The sequence below is a fragment of the Somniosus microcephalus genome, chromosome 7, assembly GCF_052327205.1.
Source record: "Somniosus microcephalus isolate GS21.2 chromosome 7, FLI_Smic_1.0, whole genome shotgun sequence".
Lineage (NCBI taxonomy): Eukaryota > Metazoa > Chordata > Chondrichthyes > Squaliformes > Somniosidae > Somniosus > Somniosus microcephalus.
The window spans coordinates 205,114,469-205,129,837 of record NC_140993.1 but is presented as its reverse complement, the minus strand read 5'-3'; the positions used below and the strand labels follow the sequence as shown (position 1 = coordinate 205,129,837).

Genomic DNA, 15,369 nt, shown 5'->3' with positions numbered 1-15,369 from the left:
GGGAACAGTCCTCAATCCTTGGGGTTGAGATGAATTGTTTAAGTTGTGAAAGGAAGGGGGGAATGAGATGGCTCCATGGCCTTTATTGTTTCTAATCTTAGAGCTTGACATTGTCAGTTGTTTGAAGAAAAGAATATGCCTTTCCCTACCACAGTCATCCATCACTCCGTTCCACAAAAACATTATACAAAGGAGCAATGCCATGACATGGATTAGTTGTTTTCAGTGAGTGAATTTTTTTTAGATCTTGTCAATCGTGTTAAAACTATGCAGAAAGTATTACTATAGTAGCCATATGTTAATAAAATATTACTGCGCATGCCTGAACAGGTCACATGAGCTTATTTGGTGGACTCAAGAAATTATAAGTAGTTGGCCTGCCACTTTAATTTCCCCTAGGTGGAATCCTGGCAGACAATCAATAATTCATGGTTGTCCTGGGATTGTGGGAGTTCCTAAGTAATTGTCTTCGTGGTTTTAATAGAGTAAAACCTGGAAATTATCAGTTTATTTAGCCGTTGATTTTTTTATTCTCTTGAACACAGGAGGAAGACAGTGAAGAGGAGCCAAAGCTTAAATATGAAAGACTGGCTAATGGAGTGACAGAAATTCTGCAGAAAGATGCAGCAAGTTGTATGACTGTGCATGATAAGGTAGCCTCTTTGTTCCAGCATTTTCAAAAATGTCTAATTTTCAAAAAATGTAATTTACCTAATACACTTTTTAAGGACACCAAAGCATGCTATGCAAATTAGAGCTGTTAAAAGCTAATGGTGAATAATTGAAAACTATGCATAGCCCATCTATTTCGTTGCGATTCATATCAAGCAGCGATGATTATGTTTTGATAAGACATGTGGGTTTCACACAATTCAGTGTTCAGTATCTAGTCAAAATTTTCTTCCCTTCTTTCGAGTAGCCACTTTCTCTTTCTGAAGCATCATATTTTCACGAGCATCAGTCTGTACTAGATGACTAATCGTCATGGCACCTGGTGCAGTCAAGCAGGCTTGTGCAGTGGAATAGTCATACCTAGTTATGTCTGCACACCTGATGTTTTATTAACCAGTATTGATTTTCTTTACCCGGGGGACTTACTTCTTCCTGGGTAAAAAAAAAAAGCAACCTTGCAGGGGCGAAAGACGTTGCCGGGCTGAATTTGTAATGAGCCCCTTCTTCCTTTTCTGCTCTTTAATGCAGGTTCATGTTATAAGTGCCCGAATTTAATTTTCAGTTTAGCAATTCCATCTTGATAAATCCTTTTTAAACCTCGAGTTAATGGAAGGTTATTTTTTAGATGGTGCTGGTTGACTGACATGCTTGGTAGTGCCTGTAAATATGAGCATTTCATTAGAGCCTCCAATCAAGCATGCTCAGATGCACAGAAAGACTGTAATTTGAGTTGCCCTAGAATTTGGCTAATGCATTGAACTCAAATGTATTGATTCCCTGTTTGTTTATTCCATTATTTTTTAAAGTCAAAAATGTTTAAAATGTTACTTTATGTGCTTGTTAAAATCCTGAATGTTTGGTTATGTATTTAAATTTTTTATCAACCATTCCCAGAACTCTACATTTTCAGCTCTTTTGAATCATTACATTTATTTTACACGGCTATAACTCCATCTCTGTTAAATAATGCCGCAAGCATTTCCTCATCCTTGCTGTGGATGTGTGTCTTGCTCTTGTTTTAATGCTACACTTTTAATTTGCTGCCACAGTTCATCAGTGAGCGTGCACAAGCTGCAAAGAAACAATTTGTTGTCAGTAGATGAGGCTTCCTCGTGACTCATTCTGACAGGTAACCAGTACTTGCACAATCGTATTGGCCCAGAAGCCTCATTTTTGAGTAAAGATGTCACTGAATTAAGGAGAAAATGTTCCTTTTTTTTTTACAAGGAAGGTGAACATTGCTGAAGTAATTAGAAAAAAAGCTACTAATTATGATACAGCACAACGATGGTTTTTTGAACATTGTGTATAAACAGAATTATAGGTACAGTGGGGAACACTACAAGCCACAGTGTATATAAGGTGGCAAAATTGTAATGTGAAAGGCACATGAGAGAATTGCTGTGATTTTATTGTGGCTAATTTCTTTAGTTCTGTATACAAATGTCCTGAAGGGTTTAGAATTTAAAAGCATCCTTAAAATTGGCAAATATATTTTTTTATTTAGGTGATTTGATTTTCAGTGTACCAGGGAACTAGGGCAATGCAGATGCAACGTACTCTTGTACATCTTCTGTTTTCGAGCTTGTGTTACAGATAATCTTGGATATAGTGACAAGAATGCACTAATTCAAGTACAGCCTTTGTTTGATCAGGGTGACTTGAATGCACATGCTGGAGTTGAGAGAGGATCTCCACTGCATAATCTATCTGTTTCTGCAGATGTGAGGATTGGGGGCTTTCTTATGGACCCCTTTTAGTTCTCCGAGTCCCTTCAAGGAGAAGTGGTTCTGCAGTGCCTGGAGCTGCCAGTGCCTACAATCTGCTCGATCTCCAATGTGGTGTGGACTCGCCGCCACGAATGGAAAAACAATTGTACGTGCAAGCTTTACACTTGCGCAGTTGCCTGGAAGCTGGTGATCAGGCATAATGTTGCAGCAGCGTTACCTGGTTTACATTAAATTGCCAGTGCCAAAGTTGGGGCAACCGTCGTTGGCAGTGTTGTAATATGACGAGGGTATTGGATAGCTCCTTGTCTGACAGAATCAATGCATTGACACCTCCATTCCCCCATCTATATACTTGGCATGGCATGTCTGGGTGATTTACAAATCATTCCAGGACTGTAAGGAGACCGGTATAGAAGTTTGATTTTCATATAAATTGTTTTGTAATAGCAGTAGAGTTACCTGTAAGATTTTTATGTGAAGCAAAGTAAATGGTTCCTGTTGATGGAAGTGAATCAGGATTGCATATAAGCTAAATAAATTTCACCGTACCCCTGTTTTGTTTCAGTTTTTGGCACTGGGAACACATCATGGCAAGGTCTATTTGCTGGATGTTCAGGGTGATGTGACGCAACGTTTTGACATTGTAAGTATAATGCGGTAATGTTTCAAAAACTGCTAGTGCAACATCTTTTCAGTTCTCCACTCACTTTGAATTATTTTTCTCCTACCCATCTTTTAAGACCCCTACTCTTTCCACCTCTGGCACCACCTGAGTGTATATCATTCCCCACACCCCCTTTGAAAGGATGAGCAGGAAATCTGCTCTGAGGTCTATTCCAATACTGCTCCAGAGCTGGCCACAAGTAGCTTCTTGAGAGAGGTCCAGACCGACTGCCCTTTTCAATTATTTATCTTTCCTTCTTTGCTCCCCATCTGACCCTCTAACAGCTCAACTGAGACTAGGAATGGGAAAAGTGAAGGTTTGAATCAATGCCTTATCCCACCAAAGTGCTACGTGTGTGCTTCGTTATTGGACTGCCATTGGGAGCGTGATGTTAACCTAAGACACAAATATTTTGAACATTGTCTGTCTCCACCTCCCTCTCCTTTTTTAATACGCTCCTTAACTGCACTTATGAAATCCCAACTGTCCAGCCTTTGGCCCTCCATTCACCATGATATTTCTGCAGCTTCCGATCTGCTCAACCACACCTTCACCACCACCACCTTTGATGCCCTAGTCCCTATTAAAACAATTACTGTCTCTCACCCTGGCCGCTCCCCTGGTACAGCCCTCATCTTCGCTCCCTTAAGTCCAAGGGACGCAGACTTGAACGAATATGGCGGGCAACTGGTTTAGCAATTCACCGCCAGATCTGGCTGGACCACATAAAGCACAATCGGGTCCTGCTCTCGTCTGCCAAAATTGCTCACTATTCCAGAATCATTCTGGAATGCAAAGATAAGCCCCGGCTCCTATTCTCTACCGCTAACCGTCGTTTTAAACCCCTCTCCCCTGCCTCCTCCACCCTCACCTCCGACAACAAGTGTGAGGAGCTCATGGACTTTTGTCTCTAAAATTGAGACCATCCGTTCAGCTGCCTCTGCCACTTCCTTTCCTTCCTCTAGCCCACCGGGCCAAACTTCCTCTAAGGTTCCCCCCCTGTCCTAGCTCTGAACTCGCGTCTTTCTCCAGTTTCTCTCCGCACACATCTTGTCCGTGAGACCCACTTCCCGCTCCCTCGACCCTATTCCTACCAAACTGCTGACCCCCCAACTTCTTTTTCTGGCTCCTATGTTAGCTGACATTGTTAATGGTTCTCTCTCCTAGGATACTGTCACCCTCTAGCTCAAATCTGCTGTCATCACCTCTTCAAAAAAACAACCCTTGACCCCTCCATCCTTGCAAACTACAACTCCATCTCCAACCTCCCTTTCCTTTCCAAAGTCCTTGACCGTGTTGTCGCCTCCCAAATCCGTGCCCATCTTTCCCGCTATTCCATGTTTGAATCCCTCCAATCAGGTTTCCGCCCTTGCCATAGTACTGAAACGGCTCTCATCAAAGTCACAAATGACATCCTTTGTGACTCTGACAAAGGTAAACTTATCCCTCCTCGTCCTTCTTGACTTGTCTCCGCCTTTGACATGGTTGACCACTCCATCCTTCTCCAACGCCTCTCCACCGTCGTCCAGCTGGGTGGGACTGCACTCGCCTGGTTCCATTCTTATCTGTCTAATCATAGCCAGAGAATCACCTGCAACAGCTTCTCTTCCCGCTCCCACATCGTTCTGGTGTCCCCCAAGGATCTATCCTTGGCCCCCTCCTATTTCTCATCAACATGTTGCCCCTTGGTGACATCATGTGAAAACACAGCGTCACTTTCCACATGTACACCGACGACACCCAGCTCTACCTCGCCACTTCTTCTCTCGACCCCTCCAGGGTCTCTAAATTGTCAGATTGCTTGTCCGACATCCAGTTCTGGATGAGCAGAAATTTTCTCCAATTAAATATTGGGAAGACCGAAGCCATTGCTTTTGGTCCCCGCCACAAACTGCGTTCTCTAGCCACTGACTCCATCCCTCTCCCTAACATCTGTCTGAGACTGAACCACACTGTTCGCAACCTTGGTATCATATTTGATCCTGAAATGAGCTTCCAACCACATCCGCAGCATAACTAAGAGTGCCTATTTCCACCTCCATAACATCACCCGTCTCTGCCCTTGCCTCAGCTCATCCGCTGCTGAAACCCTCATCCGTGCCTTTGTTACCTCTAGACTTGATTATTCCAACGCCCTCCTGGCTGGCCGCCCACATTCCACACTACGTAAACTTGAGGTGATCCAAAACTCGGCTGCCTGTGTCCTAACTCGCACCAAGTCTCGTTCGCCCATCTCCCCTGTGCTCGCTGACCTACATTGGCTCCCCGTTAAGCAACGCCTCGATTTCAAAATTCTCATCCTTGTTTTCAAATCCTTCCATGGCCTCGCCCCTCCCTTTCTCTGTAACCTCCTTCAGCCCCACAACCCTCCAAGATATCTGCGCTCATCTAATTCTGCTCTCTTGAGCATCCCTGATTACAATCGCTCAACCTTTGGTGGCCGTGCCTTCTGTTACCTAGGCCCTAAGCTCTGCAATTCCTTGCCTAAACCTCTCCACCTCGCTGCCTTTCTTTCCTCCATTAAGATGTTCCTTAAAACCTACCACTTGCCCTAATTTCTCCTTATGTGGCTCGGTGTCAAATTTTTTGTTTTATAGCACTCTTGTGCAGCGCCTTGGGACGTTTTACGACGTTAAAGGCGCTATATAAATACAAGTTGTTGTTAAAACCTATCTGTTTTGCTAAGCTTTAGGTCACCTGTCCTAATGTCTCCTTTGGCTCTGTGTACCTTTTTGTCTGATTACGCTCCTGTGACGTGCTTTGGGATGTTTTACTATATTAAAGGCGCTATATAAATGCAAGTTGTTGTTGTCGGATATGTGCTGTGAATCTATCCCCAGTAGAATCTGGGATCAGCTTGTACAATAAAACGAAAGCAAATACTGCAGATGCTGGAAATCTGAAATTAAAACCGAAAATGCTGGAAATACTCAGCAGGTCAGGCAGCATCTGTGGTGAGAGAAACAAAGTTAACGTTTTAGGTCGATGACCTTTTTGTCAGAACTGGTTTTTAATCTGTGCTTGTACAAACTCATTTCGTGTAGGAGGCTTGGATGGAACTTTCAACTTTGGCTGGGAGTGTAAAATGGGCTGTAGTGAATCGGCTGCTCACTATACACACCACCCAATTTTCCTTTCCATTCCATGTGGGAGCTTGCTGTGTGCAAATTGTCTACCACATTTCCTACATTACAACAGTGACTTCAAAAGTACTTAATTGGTTGTAAAGCGCTTTGCTCATAAGGCTAACTATCTGGATATCAGACAAAATTTAGATTTACTTCTCTGGCTTTTAAATTAAGCTGTGCTTTGATAGTATACAGGCACAAAATGACTGAGTTGGAAGCTCCTCCCTCTATCATTGTTACCTTTTTTAAACAGATTAACCACTCCATTAAAATAAGGAAGCATATAGTGATGATACACATCCCGCCCAGAATGGAGATGATTGGGTAATTCCCCCGTCAATCACGCCTGGAAGTAAATAACTGGGACTTTAATTTTCGCAGTGAAGGGAAATAATCCTGCTGTGCTCGGGAGACTGTTTACTGACGTGTCGTTCCAGTCATGTCGTGTTTGGAGACTCTCCAGTCCCGCCCTGCCTCCAACTCATTGTTTGATACAGTGGTATCGATATTCACTCCCTTAAAATAATGGAGAGAGAATTTCCAATTTTAAGCATTCGTACACTAGTAACTCCACCATATAATTTCTTTATTTTCCTGAAAGCTCTGCATTTGGCGAACTCAAAAAAAAAAAACAAAAAAAAAAAACCAAAAAAAAAAAACCTCAAGAATCCTCTAAATCTGTTTTGAGTAGAGTTGCTACTTTCTGTATTTATTTTTATATTATTTGTACAAGTTAAATTTAATTTTGTTCCAAAATTTTTACTGCAATAGATCCTTAAATATTTTTGCTTTTAAATGAGGAAAACATTGGATTTCACTGTTTTTAGTTTGTCATTCAATTCGTGTCAAGTCTGCTAATCTTGCCTGCTAATTTTCTTTTTAGAAAGCTAATAAATGTTAACATTATCAAGGATAAAAGTCACAGCGTTACTTAGAGCAGTGAATGTTCAACCTAGTGAGTCTCATTAAATTCAGCTTAATTAACTAAACCAGCAAATACGAGATTAAAGAGTGAGGTGTTCATTTAGGTTGTGGCTAGCTGTGTAAGTTTTTCCACAATGTGTTGGCGTTACTTGCCCTCTTCCCTCCCTTTCCCAGAGTGAGACAGAATTATGCATTTTTGTGCAGTTTTAGATCGGTGGCTGTCCCTTTAAAACCATCCTGAATGTAAGGCTTTTAAAAGTCAGCTGCAGACAAATCTTATACCGGGCTTGAGTTGATCCAAATGTTTAAAGGTTTGTTTGATTGCCTGCAAAGCTTCAGGGAGGAGCCAATCTACTTTCAAACAAACAAAGGACTTATGATTTATTTAGTTACACGTATTTTTGGATGTGGTTGACAGTTATTCAAATCCACGAACTCCCTGCAACTGTTTCGAGGATATAGGTGTTTGAATTTTTGAGATACTTTGGAATTTTCAAGAGAATAGATTAAGACCGCATCAGTTCTCACAGCAATAAGAAATACGAGGAAAGACATCAGAGTAGTCTGTAAAATAATTGATTAGTGTTAGACTGTGACCTTTCATTGTTTTACATTTGAGGACCTAGATAGAAGGATTTCTGCTGTAAATATATTTGTTATTATTCACTTGTTCATCTTTTTGTAAAAATAAATTCATGTAATAGTTTGAGCTTAAAACAAGCTCTTAAGTTGTAATACTCTGTCACCCATTGAAGATGGGAGAGAGCCTACAGAGGCATAGGATCATTTCAGTAGCTAAAAATGATAATGGAAACATTTGTTACCCTGGAGCACATTGCTGAAAGCTGACCTAGATATTGAGGCAAGTAGGGACATTCGTAAAGGCATAGGGAGTTGGGACTCCCTAATAATCTGCATAATCTAAAGTAGAGAGGCTGATCTGCACCTCAACTCCTTTTACCTGCCTTTGCTCCATACCCCTTGATACCCTTGGCTAACAAAAATCCATTGATCTCAGTCTTGAAAGCTCCAATTGTCCTAACATCCTCAGCCTTTTGAGAGTGAGATAGAGTTAGAGCAGTACAGCCTGAGTGACATCCTTGTGTAATCTTTTAGGCTTTTTTATGCAATCTCGCCACTGGTACTGCAGAAGAAGTGCATGGTTTCAAAAGAACAGCTGAGTTTATAAATATATTGTTCTGCTCAATCTCAACATGTTCCTTAAAAGATGGAATATTACCATAAAATACCCTCTCCCCCTTTTTTAAAAGCATCAAACAGTTGCCAAAAATTCTAATGATTTTGGTTTAAAAGCTATTTTGAAGTATTGTCCTTGGCGTCATCCAAAGAACTGGCTGAGAGCAGTTGCTGAGTGCAATGGTGCGAAGGAGCTGTATCAACACCAGCAGAGTTGCAGTAATTAACTCAATTGTAGTTCAGTGATCTTGTCATTTAACTATATGTTAATTTAGCTCCTTTGTACTGCCAGTTATGATTACTCCTCCAAGCCATTCCCTTTGCCCCAGAATTAATTAGCATTTACAGCTTAAACAAATAGATTTAAAATGTGATCTCCGAGGTGTTAAGGCTCCCTAATTTAAGCAGGTTTATTTTACAAGCATGTGGCGTATGAGGCCTAGCAGTCCTGGAGTTTGGCCACTTTCCATCCAACTTTGTTAGAAGGAAAAACTTGCATTTATATAGCGCCTTTCATGACCTCTGGATGTCCCAAAGTGCTTCACAGTTCTCCTGCACATTATTGAAAGCTTACCCACACCTCGAGGCTTGGGTGGGCGCGCTCAAAGGGACTTGCTCGTGGGAGTGATTTAAATTATGAGAGCAAAATTAGCTAGGGTAAAGGGTTAGAAAATACCCAAGAACATAATGGCAATATTGGCAGTGAACACAACACACTGTTAGGATATTCCCTGTACAGGGGTATTGAGCTGTTTATTTAAAATGGGTTAAACACCACCTTAAAATAACAGTTAAAAGAATGTCAAAAAATGTTAAAAGGCAGCATGTAACTTTGCAGTATTGTATACAGCTGATGGTACTATAAAACTTGTCAGAAACCTATTGCACTATAAGACCCCACCAGTTACTTCCTTCACTTTGGCTTTGCGCAACACTCTCTCTCTCTCTCTCTCTCTCTCCCCTCACTGCACCCCCCCCCCCCACCCACAAAACAGTCAGTCACTCACTCTCCTTCCAGCTACTGTGTATTTTTTTCTTACAGTACACACTCCCAAAGCAGATTTTCCATGGGGATGCAACATTTGCAAAAGAATCAATTACCTATTTGTTAGCAAGGCAAGCTTTACAAATGACCCATTAGCTGATTGATTACTCTGGATTCTGTTGGGTATCTGAGCAGTGGAAGCTGGCGTGATGGATGCTGAGGGAGACGGCTTTACCAAAACGGATACGATTATAAAAGGCTCTATTAATGGTTAGGAATACCTAATCGAAAAGCTGACAAAATCCATGCTGAAGGGTATTTTGTCAGTATTTTACAGCCTAAGTTTAGGGGTTCGACTGTCAAGTCTCTTATAATAAATTCTGCACTAGTTATATTTTTCGCAACAAAATGATTTGTCTTCTATCAAATCAACTTTAGTTATAACGGTGATGAGCAGTGTTATTTTGTATATCTCCTACTGGAAGGAGCAGGTATTATGTGTAATAAGTAATGTATTATTTAAATTGATATTCCCGTGGCATTGCTCATGGTGAGTTGGAGGAATTACTGTTTTACAACAATAGATATAAGAACATAGTGGTAGCACGGTGGCATAGTGGTTAGCACTGTTGCCTCACAGCGCCTGGGACCCGGGTTCGAATCCGGCCTCGGGCGACTGTCTGTGTGGAGTTTGCACATTCTCCCCGTGTTTGCGTGGGTTTACTCCGGGTGCTCCGGTTTCCTCCCACAGTCCAAAGATGTGCGGGTTAGGTTGATTGGCTATGATAAATTGACCCTTAGTGTTAGGGGGATTAAATACGTGGGGTTACGGGGATAGGGTGGGCTATGTGTTGGTGTAGGGGTTACGGGGATCGGGTGGGATATGTGTCGGTGCAGGCTCGATGGGCCGAAATGGCCTCTATCTGCACTGTGTGGTTTCTGTGATTTCTGTGATAAGAAATAGGAGCAGGAGTAGGCCAATCGGCCCCTCGAGCCTGCTCCGCCATTCAATAAGATCATGGCCGATCTGATCCTAACTGCCAATCTACTATCACAGAACCATCTCCTGCATCTAACAGAATTAGACACACGAAATCGGAGCAGGATCAGGCTACACGGCCTCTGGGCCCACTCCGCTACCCACAGGGCCATGACCGATCCGAACCTAGACTCATGTCCAAATTCCTGCCCGCTCCCCGTAACCCTTAATTCCCTTTACTTCTAGGAAACTGTCTATTTCTGTTTTAAATTTATGTAATGATGTAGCTTCTACAGTTTTTTGGGGCAGCATATTCCATGGACCTACCACCCTCTGAGTGAAGTAGTTCCTCCTCATCTCAGTTTTGAAAGAGCAGCCCCTTATTCTAAGACTATGCCCCCTAGTTCTAGTTTCACCCATCATCGGGAACATCTTCCCTGCATCCACCCGATCCAACCCCTTCACAATCTTATATGTTTCAATAAGATCGCCTCTCATTCTTCTGAACTCCAATGAGTAGAGTCCCAATCTACTCAACCTCTCCTCATATGTCCATCCCCTCATCCCCGGGATTAACCAAGTGAACCTTCTTTGTACTGACTCGAGAGCAAGTATGTCCTTTCTTAAGTATGGATACCAAAACTGTACGCAGTATTCCAGGTGCGGTCTCACCAATACCTTGTACAACTGAAGCAATACCTCCCTATTTTTATATTCTATCCCCCTAGCAATGAAAGCCAACATTCCACTGGCCTTCTTAATCACTTGCTGCACCTGCATACTATCCTTTTGAGTTTCGTGCACCAGGACCCCCAGATCCCTTTGTACTTCAGTACTTTCCAGTTTCTTGCCATTAAGATAATAACTTGCTCTACGATTTTTCCTGCCAAAGTGCATACCCTCACACTTTCCAGTATTGTATTCCATCTGCCAAATCTCTGCCCACTTACTTATCCTGTCTATGTCCCCTTGAAGGTTTTTTATGTCCTCCTCACTCACTACTTTCCCTCCCATCTTAGTATCATCTGCAAACTTTGATATGTTACACTCGGTCCCCTCCTCCAAATCGTTAATATAGATTGTAAAGAGTTGGGGACCCAGCACTGACCCCTGTGGAACACCACTAGTTACTGATTGCCAGTCTGAGAATGAACCATTTATCCCAACTCTCTGCCTTCTGTTAAATAGCCAATCCTCTATCCATGCCAGAATATTACCCCCAATCCTGTGATTTTTTTATCTTAAGCAATAATCTTTTGTGTGGCACCTTGTCAAATGCCTTTTGGAAGTCTAAATACACTACGTTCACTGGTTCCCCTTTATCCACCCTATATGTTACTTCCTCAAAGAACTCCAGCAAATTTGTCAAACATGACTTCCCCTTCATAAAACCATGCTGACTTTGTCCTATTAAATTATGATTATCCAAATGTCCTGTTACTGTCTCCTTAATAATGGACTCCAAAATTTTAGCTACCACAGATGTTAGGCTAACCGGTCTATAGTTTCCAGCCTTCTGTCCACTGCCCTTTTTTTAAATAAGGGTGTTACGTTAGCAGTTTTCCAGTCTGCCGGGACCATTGCCGAGTCCAGGGAGTTTTGGAAAATTATTACCAATGCATCCACAATCCCTACCGCCACTTCCCTCAAGACCCTAGGATGTTAGCCATCAGGTCCAGGTGATTTATCCGCCTTGAGTCCCATTATTTTACCGAGTACCACTTCCTTAGTGATTTTGATCGTGTTTAGCTCCTTCCCCCCCCCCCCTTTAGCCCCCTGTTTGTCCAGTGTTGGGATATTCTTAGTGTCTTCTACTGTAAAGACTGATGTAAAATATTCATTCAGTGTTTTTGCCATCTCCATATTTCCCACCATTAATTTCCCGGTCTCATCCTCTAAGGGACCAATATTTACTTTAGCCACCCTTTTTCTTTTTATATAACTATAAAAACTCTTACTATCTGTTTTTATATTTTTTGCTAATTTACTTTCATAATCTATCTTCCCTTTCTGAATCAATCTTTTTGTTATTTTTTGCTGTCTTTTAAAGTTTTCCCAATCCTCTATCCTCCCACTAGATTTGGCTACCTTATATGCCCTTGTGTTTAGTCGAATACTATCCTTAATTTCTTTACTTAGCCACGGATGGCTGTCTTTTCTTTTACACCCTTTTCTTCTCAGTGGAATATATATTTTTTGGAAGTTGTAAAATAACTCCTTAAATGTACACCACTGATCATGTATCGTCTTACCCTTTAATCTATTTTCCCAATCCACTCTACTCAATTCCGCTCTCACACCTTCATAGTCTCCTTTATTCAAGCTTAGCACGCTTGTTTGAGATCCAACCTTCTCACCCTCTAATTGAATATGGAATTCAACCATGTTATGGTCACTCATTCCAAGGGGATCCTTTTACTAGGACATTTTTAATTAATCCTGTCTCGTTACACAGGACCAGATCTAAGGTTGCCTGCCCCCTGGTTGGTTCAGTTACATACTGCTCAAGAAACCCATCCCTAATACACTCAATGAACTCATCCTGAAGGCAGCCCTGCCCAATTTGATTTGTCCAATTAATATGATAGTTAAAATCCCCCATAATTATAGATGTTCCCTTATTACAAGCCTCAACTATTTCCTGATTGATACTCCGTCCAACAGAGTTGCCACAGTTCGGAGGCCTATAGACGACGCCCACTAGTGTTTTTTTCCCCTTATTATTCCTTACCTCCACCCAAACTGTTTCATTGTCCAGATCTTTTGACCCAGTATCATTTCTCTGTATTACAGTGATTCCTTCCTTTATTAACATAGCCACCCCACCTCCCCTTCCTTCCTGTCTGTCCTTCCTGATCGTTAAATAACCTGGTATGTTTAATTCCCAGGCATTGTCACCCTGCAGCCATGTTTCTGTAATGGCCACAAGATCATACCCATATGTAGTTATTTGTGCCATTAACTCATCTATTTTGTGACGAATGCTACGTGCATTCAGATGGAGAACTTTCAAAGATGTTTTGTGACACTTAGTTCCTGCTTTTGCCCTTTTTATTACTTTACCTTTTACTCCATACCTTCTGCCCCTTCCTGACATGCTCTGGTTTTTAATTTCCCCACTGGTACCTAAGTCTATGACCTTCTCTGTTGTCATTTGTATTATTTGCTCTCTAGGAACCTCCCCCCCCCCCCCCCCCCACTAGTTAGTTTAAAGCCCTCTCTACAGCCCTAGTTATATGATCCGCCAGGACTCTAGTCCCAGCACTGGCCAAGTGAAGCCCGTCCCAACGGAACAGCTCCCTCCTGCCCCAGTACTGGTGCCAGTGTCCCAGGAAGCAAAACCCATTTCTCCCACATCAGTCTTTGAGCCACGCATTTAACTGTCTAATTTTATTTGTCCTAGCCAAATTTGCTCGTGGCTCAGGTAATAATCCAGAGATTATTACCCTTGTGGTTCTGCTTTTTAATTTGGCCCCTAGCTGCTCAAACTCCCTCAGCAGAACCTCCTTCCTTGTCCTATCTATGTCGTTGGTACCAACATGGACCACGACAACTGGATCCTCCCCCTCCCACTCCAAGTTTCTCTCCAGTCCAGAGGAGATGTCCTTAACCCTGGCACCGGGCAGGCAACACAGCGTTCGGGACTCTCGCTCTCGGCTGCAGAGAACTCTATCTATCCCCCTAACGATACTATCCCCTACCACTACAACATTTCTTTTAACTCCCCCCACTTGAATGGCCCCCCGCTCCACGGTGCTGTGGCCAGGTTGCTCATCCTCCCCGCAGTCTCTGTTCCCATCCTCACAGGGAGTAAGAGCCTCGAACCTGTTGGAGAAGAGCAAGGGCTGCGGCTCCTCCAACACTACCTCCTGGATCCCTGTACCTGCCTCACTTCTAGTCACACCATCCTGACCCTGGCCACGGACTACATCTGAATTAATTAATCTAATTGGTGTGACTACCTCGTGATACACAGAGTCCAGGTAACTCTCCCCCTCCCTGATGTGTCTCAGTGTTTGAAGCTCGGACTCCAGCTCTTCAACACGGAGCCGGAATTCCTCGAGCAGCCAACACTTACTGCAAATGTGATCACCGTGAGCATCAATGGTGTCCACCAGCTCCCACATATTGCAGCAGCAACACATTGCCTGATCTCCCATTCTATGTAATTAATTACATTTATTAATATTATTCTTAAATACCCTCTGCCTCGATTCTAGATGGCGAATATCACACCTTAGAAACTATAAACCAAGGAGATTTAAGCTTAAAAAGGGAGAAATACTTACCAACCAATCACTTACCCGCTTTGTGGTGACGTCACACCTTGAATACTTTTTACCTCTCTCCTTCCCTGAGATTGGAGATTGGTGAGGCCTACCTGAGCCTCTGGGGCCTCTTGTAGCCGCTCTGCCGCTCAGCTCCGCCTCCACCCGCTGCCGATGCCGCACTGGGGTCTACCTGAGCCTCTGGGGCCTCTTGTAGTCGCTCTGCCGCTCAGCTCCGCCTCCACCCGCTGCCGATGCCGCACTGGGGCCTACCTGAGCCTCTGGGGCCTCTTGTAGCCGCTCTGCCGCTCAGCTCCGCCTCCACCCGCTGCCGATGCCGCACTGGGGCCTACCTGAGCCTCTGGGGCCTCTTGTAGTCGCTCTGCCGCTCAGCTCCGCCTCCACCCGCTGCCGATGCCGCACTGGGGCCTACCTGAGCCTCTGGGGCATCTTGTAGTCGCTCTGCCGCTCAGCTCCGCCTCCACCCGCTGCCGATGCCGATATGTTACAGGGAGCAGATGTGATACTTGGAGGCAGTGTGTGCACTATACACAACTTTTAGAAGATGGCTAGCAGATGCCATGTCGTGTTCCTCAAGGTTTTATAAGAGCAATGAAAAAAAACCACAGCCCTAATATTCCACCTCACAGAACTCACAGAAACCCCACAGTGCAGATAGAAGCCATTTCGGCCCATCGAGCCTGCACCGACACATATCCCACCCGATCCCCGTAACCCCACGTATTTAATCCCCCTAACACTAAGGGTCAATTTATCATAGCCAATCAACCTAACCTGCACATCTTTGGACTGTGGGAGGAA

General features: G+C 43.2%; 1 protein-coding gene across 5 annotated transcripts in view; it reads left to right on the top strand.

Annotated features, from left to right (window-relative positions):
- Positions 1-15,369, top strand: part of vps41 (VPS41 subunit of HOPS complex) — a 278,435-nt gene that overhangs the window by 43,640 nt on the left and 219,426 nt on the right. For all 5 annotated transcript variants that reach the window (XM_085993373.1, XM_085993371.1, XM_085993375.1 and 2 more), the window contains 2 exons: positions 546-653; positions 2,968-3,045. In XM_085993373.1, the coding sequence (XP_085849499.1) occupies positions 546-653; positions 2,968-3,045 (186 nt within the window). The remainder of the gene's footprint in view (positions 1-545; positions 654-2,967; positions 3,046-15,369) is intronic.